Genomic DNA, 15,708 nt, shown 5'->3' on the forward strand with positions numbered 1-15,708 from the left:
CAGACGTCTCAGAAAAAAAGGCTAGACAAGACCTTTCAATACACATAGAACAGGGGTTTGCTTTTGTATCCCAAATTTCCCCTCCCTTCCTTACCACCCCCTTCCTTTCTTCTTTAGCTTTTGAAACAAGATCTCATATAGTTCATGCTGGCCTCAACTTGCTACTTAGCTGAGGATGACCTCAAACTCCTGATCCTCCTGCCTCCATATCTGCAAGTTCTGAGACCATAGGAGTAAACTGTCACATCTGGTTCCAGCTCTGCCTTATTCTGTCAACATCTGCTCTGGATGTCTACACACAAGCACCAAATGCAGTGGGGTCAGAAAGTCACCAATAAAAAGCACTTTTCTGTTCATCAGTCATGGGTCTAGTCAGTCTCAGCTAATGAAAGGTAATCATAAAAATCCTCTCCAGGGCTGGAGAGGTGGCTCAGAAGTTAAGAGCACTGGTTGTTTTTCCAGAGGTCCTGGGTTCAATCCCCAGCAACCACATGGTGGCTCACAACCATCTATAACGAGATCTGGTGCCCTTTTCTGGCATGTAGGCATACATGGCAGCAGAAAACTGTATGCATAATAAATAAATAAATCTTTTAAAAAAATCCACTCAAGCCGGCGGTGGTGGTGCACGCCTTTATTCCCAGCACTCGGGAGGCAGAGGCAGGCGGATCTCTGTGAGTTCGAGGCCAGCCTGGGCTACCAAGTGAGTTCCAGGAAAAGGCGCAAAACTGCACAGAAAAACCCTGTCTCGAAAAACCAAAAAAAAAAAAAAAAAAAAAAAAGGGCATGCCACTTTCCTCTTGCCCAAGGAAGCATATTTCACTCCATCTGAAGATGGAGACCTTGGGGTTTGGGGCTCCGATAAGATTGGATGTGATAAGCACTGAGATGAAGTCTAATTTAATTGTGGGAACACAAAGAGTGGAAAGCTACAGGGTTTGACTATGAGATTTACAGCGACACACCAGCCCTTCTGAGCAGTGAAACTTAGGTCACCCCACCCACAGCAAATAAATACCAACCGCTCCTCTGGGTAGAGGGAATGGAAGCTCTTTTCCTCCAATTTCCTTCTCTCTCCTCAGTTTTGTGTGAAGCGCATTAAAAGTAAAGTTAAATAAAAAACGTTCTAATTTCCTTTGTACTTTTAGGATCTGTAGATTTGTGGGAATCGTTCTTTCTAAATGTTGAAATTTAAAATAACATTAAACATATTAGATAAATATAGCATTGAATACTTAAAAAGAAAACTTAAAAAAGACATCAATTTACAATCTAAATTTTGTAGAGAGGTTAACGCGATGACTAATTTTTTAAAAATTATTTATTTTGCTGGGCAGTGGTGGCACATGCCTTTAATCCCAGCACTCAGGAGGCAGAGGCAGGTGGAGCTCTGTGAGTTCGAGGGCAGCCTGGTCTACAGAGCGAGATCCAGGACAGCCAAGGCTCAAGGTTACACAAAGAAACCCTGTCTCAAAAAATGATTAATTTTGTGTGTATACATTTATCTGAGTGTGCACCACATGTGTTCAGGATCCTGTGGAGGTCAGCAAAGGATACTGGGTCCCCTGGACCTGGAGTTAGACGTGGCTGTCAATCACCAAGTGGGTGCTGGCAACCAAGAGCAGGTCCCCTGCAAGAGCAGTCAGTGCTCTTAACGGCCGAGCCATCTCTCCATGACTAGTTTTTAAACTTTCTCAATCTCTCCCTCCGTTCCTCCATCCCTCCCTCCATCCCTCCCTCCGTCCCTCCCTCCCTCCTTCTTCTTCTCTCTCTCTCTCTCCTTCTCTCCCTCTCTTCCTCTTTCTCTCTTTCTCCTTCCCTCCCTCCTTTCTCCCTCCCTCTGTCCCTCCCTCTCTCCTTTCTCTGGCCTCAAACTTGCTAAGTAGTGGAGGATAACCCTGAGCTTCTGACCCTCCTGCCTCTCCCTCCGGAATGCTAAAATTGCAAATATACACCACTGCATTGGTTTATATGGTACTGGGAAGGGAACCTGGGGTTTTGTTTATGCTAGACCAGCACTGTACCATAGTTGCTTATAATCTTTTCAGATAGACTATCATCATGTAGTCTAGAATGATCTTCCTACCTTGGTCTCCCCAGTACTGGGATTCTAAGTACAACTACACTGGTTGCTGTGCAAACTATTTTTTTTTTTTTTTTTTTTTTTTTTTGGTTTTTCGAGACAGGGTTTCTGTGTGTAGCTTTGCGCCTTCCCTGGAACTCACTTGGTAGCCCAGGCTGGCCTCGAACTCACAGAGATCCGCCTGGCTCTGCCTCCCGAGTGCTGGGATTAAAGGCGTGCGCCACCACTTTGAGACAGGGTTTCTCTGTGTAACATCCCTGGATGTCCTGGAACTCACTTTGTAGACCAGGCTGGCCTTGAACTCAGAGATTCACCCGCCTCTGTCTTCTAAGTGCTAGGATTAAAGGCATGTGCCACCATGGCTGGCTGGTTCAAACTAATTTCTGACAGTGATTTCAGTTGCCAGTGCAGAACTCAGAGGAAGGTAGGATTCACCTCACAGCCTGAAAGCGGAAGAAGAACGCAAGAGGCCATGTTTACCAAATCTCTCCGGCCGTGTGTGACAGCTGGGCTGCCTCCTACAGGGTGACTGATGGACCTCTCCAGCTGTCATAAGAAGTCACACTCAAGGAGGGAGGAGACCAGAGGGGAAAGGTTTGGCAGGACAATCCTGCCGGCTCACAAGTCTTCACCCAGGAAACACAGCATCTCATTGGAATTTTCCATGGAAGTGGACACATAGTCCTAAAAGACATTTGTTCGTCTCCTGATCATAAATATTTCCCCACTGCCCACCTGTCACCGTAGGCACATAGGTGTGGTTAGACCACACGAAGTGCCAGCAAGTCCACGCTACAGTCCTTTCTGTCTCACAGGAAGTGTGGAGTGATAGCCCTGCTCTCACATAGTTAATCTCCTGTAAGTTGGGGGAATGATGACTGTTTCCCCCTGATTTTGTTGTAGAAATTATGAGGGTGTAAAGGAAGAGAAAGTGAGAGAGAAATTTACTGTAGCTGTGTTTTCTCACTCCTGGTGAAGGAAGGAAGGGAGGGAGGAAGGAAGGAAGGAAGGAAAGGAAAGGAAAACCATGTTTGTAGCTCTAGAAAAATAACAAAACAAAATGAAAGAAAACCACCTTTCCTGCCTGCATGCTGAAGGAAAGATGAGAAGAGGCCTCTCCAGATGGATGCAAGCTGCAGCAAAAAGTTTACACCCCAAAACGAGGCCACTTTTTCTCCTAAGCCCTGGAAACTGGCATGGCCCAGGTGGAAATGGGAATGTACGTCCCTCACCCAAAGACCTGATATTCAGGTCCCCATGGAAACAGCAGCTTGCCCATTGGACCCTTCCTCAGTGCCACTGAGACACGGTTTTGACCCATGCGTTCAGATCATCTCATTAGTTTTTCCTGGCTACCTTGTAATCAGGAATGGACTGATTCATTCAGTCAATCAGCTGAGGATGACAATGGAGGCTGACCTCTGACCTACACACACACACACACATACATGCACACATATACACACACATACACACATATACACATACATGCACACATATACACACACATACACACACAAATACACATACACACACACACACAGCAAGAGAGACCAGGGTGTGGTTTAGGAGGCTGGGAGGCTGGAGTGTGGAGGTGGAGATGTCACCCTACAGAAAAGGCAAAGATAGAAAAAGACAAATAGAAGAACCAGGAAGGAAGTTGAGCATACACTGTAATTAATGCAATCAAAATGATGGGATAGTATATTCCTAAAGCAATAATGAGTTTTTTTAATTAAAAATTATGGGTGTAAATGTGGAGATTAGAGATGGACACCAGGAGTCTTTTGATCTCAAATATTTATTTTTATTTATGCTTATGTGTGTATCCCATGAATGTGCATGTGCCCATGGAGGTCAGTAGGTGTCAGATCCCTTGGAACTGGGGTTACAGGCAATTGTGAGCTGCCTGGTGTGGGTGACAGGAACCAGACTGGGGTCCTCTCCATGAACAAAACCACTTGTAACTGCTGAGCCATCTTTCCAGACCCTAAAATAGGGTACTTTAAAAGAGAGAAAGAGAGAGAGAGCAGAAATGCAAAGGCATTCTTAGAAGCAATGTGTGTGTGCGTGCGTGCGTGCGTGCGTGCGTGCGTGTGTGTGTGTGTGTGTGTGTTAAGGTTAAAAGATGCAATGACAGGCAATGCTGACAAAAACTTCCCAGAAAGTGGAGTAAGAAGCCAGAAATGGAAAACGGACACAAACCTGCCCTAGCTTCCGACTTCCAGCACTTCCAAGAAGAGAGGCTAGGGATGAAAAAGAAGATAACAAAGAAATAATTCAGGAAGAAACAGTCTCCAGAATAAAAGTATCCACCCAGCAGGTCCTGGCAGAATGTGTCTACAAAGACCGCACTCCTGAAATGTTAGATAAGAGGAACACAGAGGAAAGCCCCGAAGATCCAGCTGTGGGGGGATGGCACAGGGGTGGCACATACAATGGACAGGGACAGACAGTGGGTGTTTCTAGAACAACAGCTGATAAAGAAGATGTCATTCTGCATTTCTACAGCTAATCAAACTTCTAAGTAGATATGAACGGGGGGATAATGACATTTCAGACCCACAAGGACCCAAACATTTTACTTCGGGGTGTCCCTTCTCTAGATTTACTTAGGGATGCTGTCCAGGAAAACATGGTATAAAAAATGGTGTAAAACCAACCAACCAACCAAGTCAGGATTCAGGAGACAGATGACCCAGTACAGAGCGGGGGTGGGGAAAGACCCAGACAGGAAAGCAAGCTGCCTCCCACGAAGAGAGCAGAAAGCTGGCCAAGTTCATGGACCAGGAGGGCAGAGGGTTCCAGGAGGGAGGTTTCAGGAGAATCAATAGCAGCAGCTGTCACAAACTCAAACCAGAGAGAGCTGATGAATTGCCCTCATGTTGGAATTGAATACTAGCATGTATCTGGGAATCCGTAGGAGTTGTGAGCAAAAAGCCAAGGATACACAGAAACTAAACAAGTGGAAACAAAGTAACGAATCCCTGTAGGTAAAACAACTCATTGTCTAAAAAAAGGAATCACAGCCCTAGGACAATGGTTGAATGAATTAGTCTTGTCACGCTGATGTTGATTATGGCTTCCACCCAAAAGTACGATATTACCCCGAGAAAACTAGGGAAGGGAGCGTGCAGGTGCTACAGAGGACATCCCAATCCTGTCTATCTTCTGAAGAGTTAAACAAATTGAGAGGTGCCACATCAAGGAAGAACTGGGCCATTTATTTAGAATTAAAGAGGCAAATAGTAGACAGAACAGCCAAATGACTCAAAAGGGCAGGACATGTGTGCGGAAGAGATGGGTACATTTGCATAATAAGCCTCTGAGAACCATTTGAGTTCAATTGTTTTATTACAGTGTGTGTAGATGTGTGAACAGGTGTGGAGGTCGGAGGACAACTCGTGGGAACTGGTTCTTTGCTCCCACTGTGTGTCCTGGGGGTCAGACTCAGCTCGCCAGTCTTGGCCACAAGCACCTTGACCTGCTCAGTCATCTTACTGCCCTCCCCCCCATTTTCCTTTTAAGCTGTCCCCTGTTACCCCCACTTTGTGTTGTGTTGGGGTTTGAACCCAGGGCCTCTCACATGCTAGCTAGATTCTTCTGGCTGAGTTACACTCTGATTAAATCCAGTCTCCTCTCCCCCGCTTTTCTTTAAAAAATACATTAAAAAATATATTTTATTTGTTTTGATTTTGTATATGTGAGTGTTTTGCCTGCATGTATGTATGTGTACCATGTGGGTACTTGGTACCCAGGGTGGTCAGAAGAAGGCATGAGATCTCCTAAACCTGGAGTTACAGAGAGTTCTGAGCCACTATGTGGGTGCTGGGAATCAAACTCGGGTCCTCTGTAAGAATAGTACGTGTTCTTAATTGCTAAGTCATCTCTCCAGCTACCCCGCTCCCTGTCAAAAATAGATTATAATGTTTTTAAAATATGAATGGAAATAGGTCTGCAGAAAAGCAGGGGCAAGCAGTTTATTTCACCTGAACAGATTAGCTCTAAAACACCATAGGAGTTGAGTGTGGTGGTGTAGGCCTGTAATTCCAGCTATTCAGGGGACCAAAGCAGGAGAATTGAAGTTCAAGGATAGCTTGAACTATATAGTGCATTTAAAGCTAGCCTGGGTAACATAGTGAGACATTGTGTCAAAATGAAAAATAGAGAGCAGGATATAGCTCAGTGGTAGAGTGCTTGTGTAACACATGTAAGGCCCTGTGCTCACCTTGGAGTCTACAAAATGCAAGAAAGCAAATCTGGAAAGAAAAACCCTGTAAGAGTCAACCTCCAAGAAAACAGCAAGGAACCTGATACCAAACTGCTGGGTAAATCAATGCTTGGGGCTGCATCAAGGTGACAAGTTAGTTATTAAGTCATCCTGCCTTCTGAGCTAATGTCCCAGCATACACCTGGGGCTACGTGGGTGGCACAGAAAACTGTAGCCAAGGAAAATGTATCAGAATCCAAGTGACTTGATCAAGGGCATGGCACAGTGCTAAGTAAGTGCTTTCCATGCTTTGTCTTAGGAGCATGTTCTAGAAGATGTGGGCCAGATCTTGCAATATCTCTGTTTAGTCAAAAAGGAAAATGAAGCTTGGAGACATTTTATGGAAGACACATTAAGCTGGTACGGGAACCCAAGTCTGTCGGAGCAAAACCTAAATATCTACAACTGTGCGGACTTCCATTATTGTTACATGTTGTTGAATGTGGCCCATCGGGCACACTGCTGTCTGGTCACTTCCAGTTCTTGTGAACACCAGTTTCCTCCTTGGTAAACTTTCACCTTCCTCAGAAGTTCTGAGGCTCAAGATGAATACCTACAAGCCCTGTTAGTAAAATCTGTCAGTGTTTGCAAATGAGAATATTCAGATGACTGAGCTAAACAGGTGCTCTTCAGATTCTGTCCACACAAGCTTTAGAGGACTCATCCTTGGTCATTTGTGGTCACTTTTGTGACCATGTTCCAGAATGGGTTTTTAGGAAGAGAGAGCTAGGGCTCTGGAATATTTTCCATGTTCCGTTTGGCAAGCCAGCTGATGCTGAGGTCGCCTGACTTTCAATGTGGCCAGTTCTGGAGACCCGGCCACCTGCACCTCCTCTTGGGAAATTTGCAATATTTACTTCTGAGGACTTAATCTCCTTGATCACCACAAGCTCAGCATGTATGACCAAGTGGAACCCAGCAACTCCAGGAAACAGCTTCCTTTCCCTTTATGAGCGCGTGTGTGCGCCAAGCACTAATTTAATTGGTCGGAATGTCCTTTCAAAAGGCTCAGGGCTAGCCGTTTATTTTAGCTCAAGTCTGCCACCTTGTGGACAGTGCTCAGTTTTTTTATTATTTCTCAACTTTTAAAAAATGGTACTTGCTCATTTATTTAAAAAACCATCAGGTGCCCCCATGGTTTGTAAGGTATCTGGAGAGAATTATTCTTTCTACTTTATAATGAGAAAATTAGGGATTAGAGGGAAGAAGAAATTTGAAAGCACCTGGAACTACAATTAGTCTTTTCCCACCAGTCAGCAAAAACTTCAAGCACTCTCAACCACATGCTCTGGGTTTCAGGCCCGTATATGTCCTGGCTCATCAGCTACCATCAAGTGAGGTCTTTCTGCAGAGCTGAGCTTGGCTTCCACCAGGCCCTCCTCCATTCTGAATGATGGAAATGTCCTATGCAGTTCAGGTAAAGAACTCGTCCAAGGCAAAGCAGCAGCCACCACCCAATTTCAGCTCTCCTGTTTTCAAGTTTGGTAAGTTACTGCAGTACTCTAAAACAGAGGTTTCGATATATAAAGCCACATGCCAGGAGTTCCCCTTGGAATTTTCCAAAAGCATCCAGTGGCCACTTTACCAGAGACATGCTCACATTTGAAGTTCTCTGGGTACACTGTGCGAGGAGAGTGTGCCCTTCATGAACACAGCATGGCCACAGCTGAACTCTGTGACTGGAATTAGGATTCCCTGAACCAAAAGAGTGACTCTGCTGTTCATTAGATATGTAAGTCTCCCTGGGACTCATCTTTCTCACAGAATAGAGATGTGGGGATCCAGGCAATTCACATAAAGCCCCAAGCCTGTGCTTCATGTGAGCTTCAGAGGATGAGTGTATGATGGTCAGCTTTAACTGTCTACTTGACTGTGGCTATGATGTGCAGAAACAGGACCGAGCACAGGTCAGCAAGTACACGTGTGCACAGTCCTTCCCCCCTGCTCCAGACTGTGGCTATGATGTGCAGAAACAGAACCGAGCACAGGTCAGCAAGTACACGTGTGCACAGTCCTTCCCCCCTGCTCCAGACTGTGGCTATGATGTGCAGAAACAGAACCGAGCACAGGTCAGCAAGTACACGTGTGCACAGTCCTTCCCCCCTGCTCTGGACTGTGGCTATGATGTGCAGAAACAGAACCGAGCACAGGTCAGCAAGTACACGTGTGCACAGTCCTTCCCCCCTGCTCCGGACTGTGGCTATGATGTGACTAGTTAATTTTCTGCTGCTTTGACCTCTCTACCATGAGGAATACATCTGTAAAGCCGGGACAGTGATAGGATTGGAAGAAGCCACGTTGTTTAGCTGGTGGCTTTCCTTACATGCAGTTTCTCATTCATTTATAGCAATTAATTTATAAATGACTTTTCCTAATCAATAAAACTACCTTATGGGCAACATTTTGATATTTTTGATTATGTTAGGAAACTGAACGGGAAGAGCACATTCCTACCTTGTAGATGCAGGACTTGGCATTCAGGAAGAAGAGCTCAATGGTAGCATTGTCCTTCAGGTAGGAGATGCTTTCTATATAGAATCTGCAAGAGAAAAACCATGTGTGAGGCACAGGGGTGGGGGAGGGTGGGGGAAATGAAAAATCAACCACTGCGTTGAGCTGTGTGGCTTCAGAGGAGGATTGCAGTCCCTGTACTGAATGAAGAAAAGACAAAGGGGCCATCGGTCTTTTCTCTGCTGCCTTCTCTGAGGGCACACCATGTTTTATACCCATTGTATAGGCATTTTTCTCAACATACCTTAAAGGCCAATAAGCATATGAGAATACATTCCAGGTATCACTAAGCCCTCAGAAAATGCAAATCATAAGCTGCATGAGATATTGACATACATGACTTTAAGATTCGAAGATTCCTGTTTTTCTATATAGTAAAGTCAACTTAGTTAAAGATTTAGAATTGGGATTGGAGAGATAGCTCACCAGTTAGGAGTGTTTACTCTTCTTGCGAGGGGTCCTGGGTTCAGTTCCCAGCACCCATATCAGATGACTCACAACTGCCTCCTAATGCCCTCTGGCCTCTGTGGGCACCTGAATATATGCAGTGCACACATAAACTCCTGGAGGTGCACACACACACACACACACACACACACACACACACACACACACAAATAAATCTGGAAATATATAGTCTTATGACACATATAGGAGCTTCGGTAGTTAACAACAGTCTTACCTCTAAGGACAAAGCAGTTCTAACTATTAAGCCATTATGATAATAAGATACAGGACATAATTGAGTTTACAAACTACAATGCCTTTTTTGGCATTGATTGTAGAGTATGTGTGTATTCCTACATATATGTGGAGTGTATGTATTCACATGTCTACAAGCATATGGGGGTCAAAGGACAAACGAGTTCAGTTTCCTAGGAACTGTCCACATTTAAAAACAAACCAACATGGCCTCTCTCAGAGCTCACCAAATAGGCTATGGTGACTAGACAGTGAGCCCCAAGGATCTCTTTCTGTCCCTCCAAGCCCAGTGATGGGCTTGTAAGCATGTGCAAGCATGCCTGGCTTTATGTGGGTTCTGGGGCTCAAACTCGGCTCCTCCTGCTTGTATAGGTGGAAAGCTCTTCAGAACTGTTTCATCAGCTCTTGGCACTGACTTAAAACCCGAAGCAAAACCATTTAAAACACACACCCAAGAGAAAAAAAGTGTGTGTGTGTGTGTGTGTGTGACGAGTACTAACAAACAAGTACAAGTACTATACATTTCGGGTTTTCATGTTCTTTGGTTTTCCAACAACGGCACATGGAATACCTGCACAAAGTTTCCATGGAAATAAACCCAAACTCAAAGTAGCAAAAAAATAATTACCCACAGTCATATGAAAATGAGGATGGATTAAAACACAGCCCCAGAGCTGGGCCAGACCAGAGTGCTCCAGCTGTAAAAGGAGAACATCCAGAAGGCCCTCAGGTCCTTCCATCCCACTCCTCTCTCCAAGCTCTCTGGAGCCCAGTCTCCGCAGACACCTTGAGTGTGGGTGTCACAGACCTGGATTAACTATGATTCTCTGACCCTTAGCCGACCATCTACTTTCTTCTCCCTCACCCAATTCCCAATTCTTCATTCTGCTATTTTATTCATCTTACTTTTTTTTTTTTATCCTAATCATTGTCAGCTAGATTTTTAGAAGAGACTTTGTTCTGTTCAATGGAGCAGCAGGTGGTGGTCACGTGGCCCTTACAACCACTTCCTACATGCTTCCCTGAGGGTGATGAAGTGTGACTGCATCTCAGCACACTCCTGGGCTGGGATAAGTGTTCTCAAGGCTGTGACATTCACGCATATTAAGCCAAATGAGAATTGCGTTCCTATCAGAGGGAGCATATGGATTTCTCTCAAGATGAAACACGCTGACAGTATTTAAGTTTACATTAAACATGCCTTTACACATCAGTTCAGAGGTTATTAAATTCTTTAATCAGATAATGTGCCCATTCAGCCTAAGGACCAGTGCATTAAGGATGGAGCGATTTTGGATGAGGAAACGAAGTGCAGGCTGTTGGAGTAACATCCAGACTAGACTAGGAGGGCACTGGCGGGATTTTAGGACATAAACAGACAGGAGGGCGCAGAGGGTAAAGTGGGCAGAGGAAGAAGCAAGTGCTGTGGCCACTCAGCAACATGACACACTCTCATAAAGATTCTGGGGAGGAAGTCAGGGACCAGGGATGTAACCTCAGCTCTGTGTGACTTAGGACATGCCACCTGACTGTACTGAGAGTCTCTTTTTCCAATTGTAAAAAAAAAGCGGGGGGGGGGGGGGGGGCTGAGAGGAGTGGAGGGAGGGGAAACTGTGGTCGGGATGTAAAATATGAGAGACGAATAAAGTAAAAGAGGAGGAGGAGGAAGACAAGGAGGAAGAGGAGGAGGGGGAGGAAGAGGAGGAGGAGGAGGAGGAGGAGGAGCAGAGTGGGACTCAATGGATCTCCACGTAAGAAGTCTTTTTATGTTTAGATACTGGGAATGCATTTAAACTAAAACATCCACCACCTGCTGCCACTGCCTCCTCCACTGTGGCACATCATTATCATCATCATCACCACCGCCACCACCATCATCATCACCACCACCATCATCATCACCACCACCATCATCATCATCATCACCACCACCATCATCACCACCACCACCACCAGCGGCGGCTGCAGGAACAAGTCAAAACGGGATTTAGTGTACACATCTGTAATCCCAGCTGTGGAAGGGCCAAGCAGAAGGAATAGGAGCACAGCCATCCTTAGCTACATAGAGTTTGAGGCCAGTCTAGGATATGCGAAACCTTGTCTCAAAAAGCAAAACAGCAAAAAACCCTCCTTACAACTGACAAACCCAGGCTAGGCAGGCCAGGCTCACAGCCAGCCTTCTTGTTCATATACTAAGTGAATGGTGTCTTCTACCATTTTTCAAATGTGTGAAGAGCCTGCTGTGGTGGCTGCGGTGCAGATTTATGTACACACGCTAGTGAACCTGGTGTCACTTAGAGATGGGCAGGTCGCCTCCATGAACAGACAATAGCAGTCTGTTACAAAATCAAACTTACAAAATTCCAAAGGATTAAAACATGGTCCTCACTTGCAAAGCCTGTGAGAGGGGGTTGGGTGATCTCTAGCTGCCCTGTTCCTGAAACACCTGCCTGCCGCTTTGGGAGCAGGTGGTTTAGATCACAGGGCCTCTATGTAGTAGTTGTGCAGGGGAAGTAGGTCTCCGGGGAAGGCTGAAGTTGCACAACTGTTAGTACTTGAGCAATGGAAACCTGAAACACAGTGGCAGATTCTACCTCTTGAAGGAAAGCATGTTAAATTAATTTTAAAGTCTAGGTATTCATCCGTTAATCGCGTGCACGCTCATGCACATGCGCGCGCGCGCGCGCGCGTGTGTGTGTGTGTGTGTGTGTGTGTGTGTGTGTGTGTGTGTGTGTGTATAACAGGAAGTGGGAAGAAGGGAAGAGGGAAAACCGGGGAAAAGGAGAACAATACATGTGATAAAGACCGGAAATGCTTTGAGCACTAAGCTATTTCCGATTCTACACCTTTAGACTCCAAGTTGTTTCATAGTGGAAAGGTCACTGTTAGCCTTAGGAGGGCTCTGTTGTTTTTCTGGTACTTAAGGTCCAAACTAGACAGTGACTTTAGCTGTTCTTCGTTTTAACAGTGAGACACGGTGGCAGTGTGGCAAGGTCTGGCTTTGTGGACCTGAGACTCCACTCCCAGAAGTTCATGATGGCTGAGAAATCATTTGACAACGTGTATATGTGGCCTTTCAGACCGACCTGCTTCCCTGACAAGGCATTCTACAGAGAGTCACCTCCATCCCTCAAAGGACCCCTCTCGTTCATCCCTCAGCTTGAAAGGGCCCTAGAGAGACCATTTCCACAGCCAAGCCCCACCCCCAAAGCCCCTCTCTGGGGACACTGCTTAGCACACCTCTGTGTGACAGAACCCTGTCATTTCTGACTACTGCTGGGATGTCTTCTCATTAGGCTGCCACCTCCCGGAGGAGGGCTAGGGCATATCACTGTTATCTTCGTACAAGTACAGCATCTGGTACAACTGCTAACTTTGCATCCATGCTAGGCCCCGGGTGGAGCTCTGGGAGTCCAATTATCGAGAATGAGGAGGGTTTATATGAGCGAGAATTGTTGAGACCAAGGTTGGATAAAGCACAGGGACAAATAGCCAAACGAATGGAAACACATGCACTATGAACCAATGGCTGAGGGGTCCCCACTGGATCAGGCCCTCTGAATGGGTGAGACAGTTGATTGGCTTGATCTGTCTGGGAGGCATCCAGGCAGTGGGACCGGGTCCTGTGCTCATTGCATGAGTTGGCTGTTTGAAACCTGGGGCCTATGTAGGGTCGCTTGGCTCGGCCTGGGAGGAGGGGACTGGACCTGCCTGGACTGAGTCTACCAGGTTGATCTCAGTCCTCGGGGGAGGCTTTGCCCTGGAGGAGGTGGGAATGGGGGGGTGGGCTGGGGGGAAGGTGAGGGGGGGCGGGAGGGGGGAGAACAAGGGAATCCGTGGCTGATATGTAGAACTGAATTGTATTGTAAAATAAAATAAAATAAAACCATGAAAAGAAATGGCGTCTAAAACAAACAAACAATCAAAAACCCTGCTAACTTTGATGCTCAGCTTTTCTCTACTTCATCCCCTCTCAGTTAGAGTTCCTAAGGAGTAGCTGTGTTAGAGTTCCTAGGGTTAACTGTATTAGAGTTCCTAAGGAGTGGCTGTATTAGAGTTCCTAGGGTTAACTGTATTAGAGTTCCTAGGGTTAACTGTATTAGAGTTCCTAGGGTTAACTGTATTAGAGTTCCTAAGGGGTAACTGTATTAGAGTTCCTAAGGGGTAGTTGTATTAGTTGTAGCTGTATTCACTGTGAAGGAATGCCTCACAGAAACAACATCAGGCAGGAAGTACTCTTTTGGAGTCAATGTGTGGAGACACTGGTCCAGCATGGCAGGGAAGCTGAGGGCGCTTCCAGAATAGTTTTTTCATGTTTTGCTGGCTGGATTAGGAAGCAGAGAGCTCAGGCTGGAACCAGGGGTGAATACACCCTTCAGAGTTCGCCCCCAGCAACCTGCTTTGGCTAGATAAGCCCCATGTCCCAAAGGTCCCACAACATCCCCCCACAGCAGCACCAGCTGGAGCTCCATGTCCAAACACATGATTCAGCATGTTCGTGTGTTGGAGAGGGGCTGGGGATTAAGCAACATCACAGCGTAAGAGTAAGGGCAAAGAGATAACAAATGGCATCCAAAGTGTCATAACATTTTAGGTGGGGGGTCCGTCACACCCCACACAACCCGTCATCATGCCACTTCCCATCTCTCAACTGTTCACATGGAAAGTCGTTAAAGCTAGGCTGCTGATTAGCTTGTATCTTCATACCAAAAAATTACCAGGGACTGCCAGAGTCTGGCAGAGCTTACTGCCATAGTAATTTTGAGTGTAAATCCAGAGGATCTGAAATAACTTAATTTTCTAAGTCCCATGTCTTCATCCCATTTACCTTAGACCTCAACTAAAGTGTGAAGATGCTCTCTGCGTCCCCCACCCTCAGCCCCCGTTTCCTCCAGAGGGATATTTTATGAAATTCAGTGCTGTAGTAATGGAGAAATAAATGAGGCAGCAGCATGGCCGTCTCTGGCATCGGCATCCATTTTAACAAATCTCTACTCGCTGGCAGGAGAGTAAGGGGAGATTGCAGAAATAACAAGCCTATTCTGGGATGGAGGGGAAAAAAATCCTCCTCTTGACAGAAATTGGAAAGCAGTTTCCTGTTAACCTTTATCACCAAGACAACAGCCTGGAAAATCCTGGAAGCTCTGGGCCTTTGTTCAGAATCTTGGACATTTAATTCATCCTGAACTTTCTATCTGTGCTAGGAAACATCTAAAAGTGAAATGCTTAGATAAAAACAGACCTGAGACATCTCCATTCACACCCTGGGCAGGCACCAGGTCGAGGAGACTCCTGGGGAAATGGGGACAGTTGGTGGTTGGCATGGAAAGTTGAGACTGTCCTTTTCCCCCTGCTTTTATGAGCATCTGGTTTGCGGTCCTCTGTGGCGGTAGGTGGCACTATTGCTTTTCCTTGACTGCCCGTGCAAGGAAGGGGCCGCTTCCCGGACAGTTTACAAAGAGCATGCTGGGTTCCTACGGGATCCCAGGGAAATGAAAGACGGATCCTCCACCGTACGGCTCTGTGAGGCAAACCCAAGTCTGTTCTGTGTTAACCGCATCTTTACAAGGCATGAACGTCTGGGCTTGCCGGCTCCAAAGTCAGCCAGTTCAGAGTAAGTAAGAACTCGTAAGTGATGCGTGGCAATGGACTCTAACTCTCATATGTGACTAACAGGCCCAAAGCCATGCTGCCACCTCTATCGGCTTTCACGTGCCACCGCTGTCTCTCCTCTCATGGTCCCCTACTCTTCTGCCCAGAGACATATTCTAGATGACATGGAAAAGTCCCTGGGTTTGAAAGCCCATTAGAATCATTCAAATTAGCTAGTCCCAAGCCTGCTTACCTGTTTTATCAGTTGCATGTCCGAGAAACCATAACAGAGGATATTGTCTATTTTCCCCTCCTCTCGTTTTGCCCCCTGACCTTCCCAGGTGCTCCTGCCTACACAGCCCCAAGTGGCATCATCCCTTCTCTTGGGGGCTATTGTGGTGATATTTTGTTTGTGATCTAACAAATAAAGCTTGCCTGAAGAGCAGAGTGTTGAGCTAAGCTATTAATTAGTCATAGAGGTCAGGCAGTGGTGGCATACACCTTTAATCCCAGCAAACGGATCTCTGTGAGTTCAAGGCCACCCTGGGCT

At 46.1% G+C, this 15,708-nt stretch overlaps 1 protein-coding gene across 7 annotated transcripts in view; it reads right to left on the reverse strand.

Moving 5' to 3' along the window:
• Positions 1–15,708, reverse strand: part of Frmd4a (FERM domain containing 4A) — a 611,671-nt gene that overhangs the window by 110,316 nt on the left and 485,647 nt on the right. For all 7 annotated transcript variants that reach the window (XM_052729402.1, XM_052729398.1, XM_052729400.1 and 4 more), the window contains one exon: positions 8,808–8,892. In XM_052729402.1, coding sequence (XP_052585362.1) covers positions 8,808–8,892 — 85 coding nt within the window. The remainder of the gene's footprint in view (positions 1–8,807; positions 8,893–15,708) is intronic.

The sequence above is a fragment of the Peromyscus californicus genome, unplaced genomic scaffold (genome assembly GCF_007827085.1).
Source record: "Peromyscus californicus insignis strain IS unplaced genomic scaffold, ASM782708v3 Scaffold_8__1_contigs__length_139910024, whole genome shotgun sequence".
Classification (NCBI taxonomy): domain Eukaryota; kingdom Metazoa; phylum Chordata; class Mammalia; order Rodentia; family Cricetidae; genus Peromyscus; species Peromyscus californicus.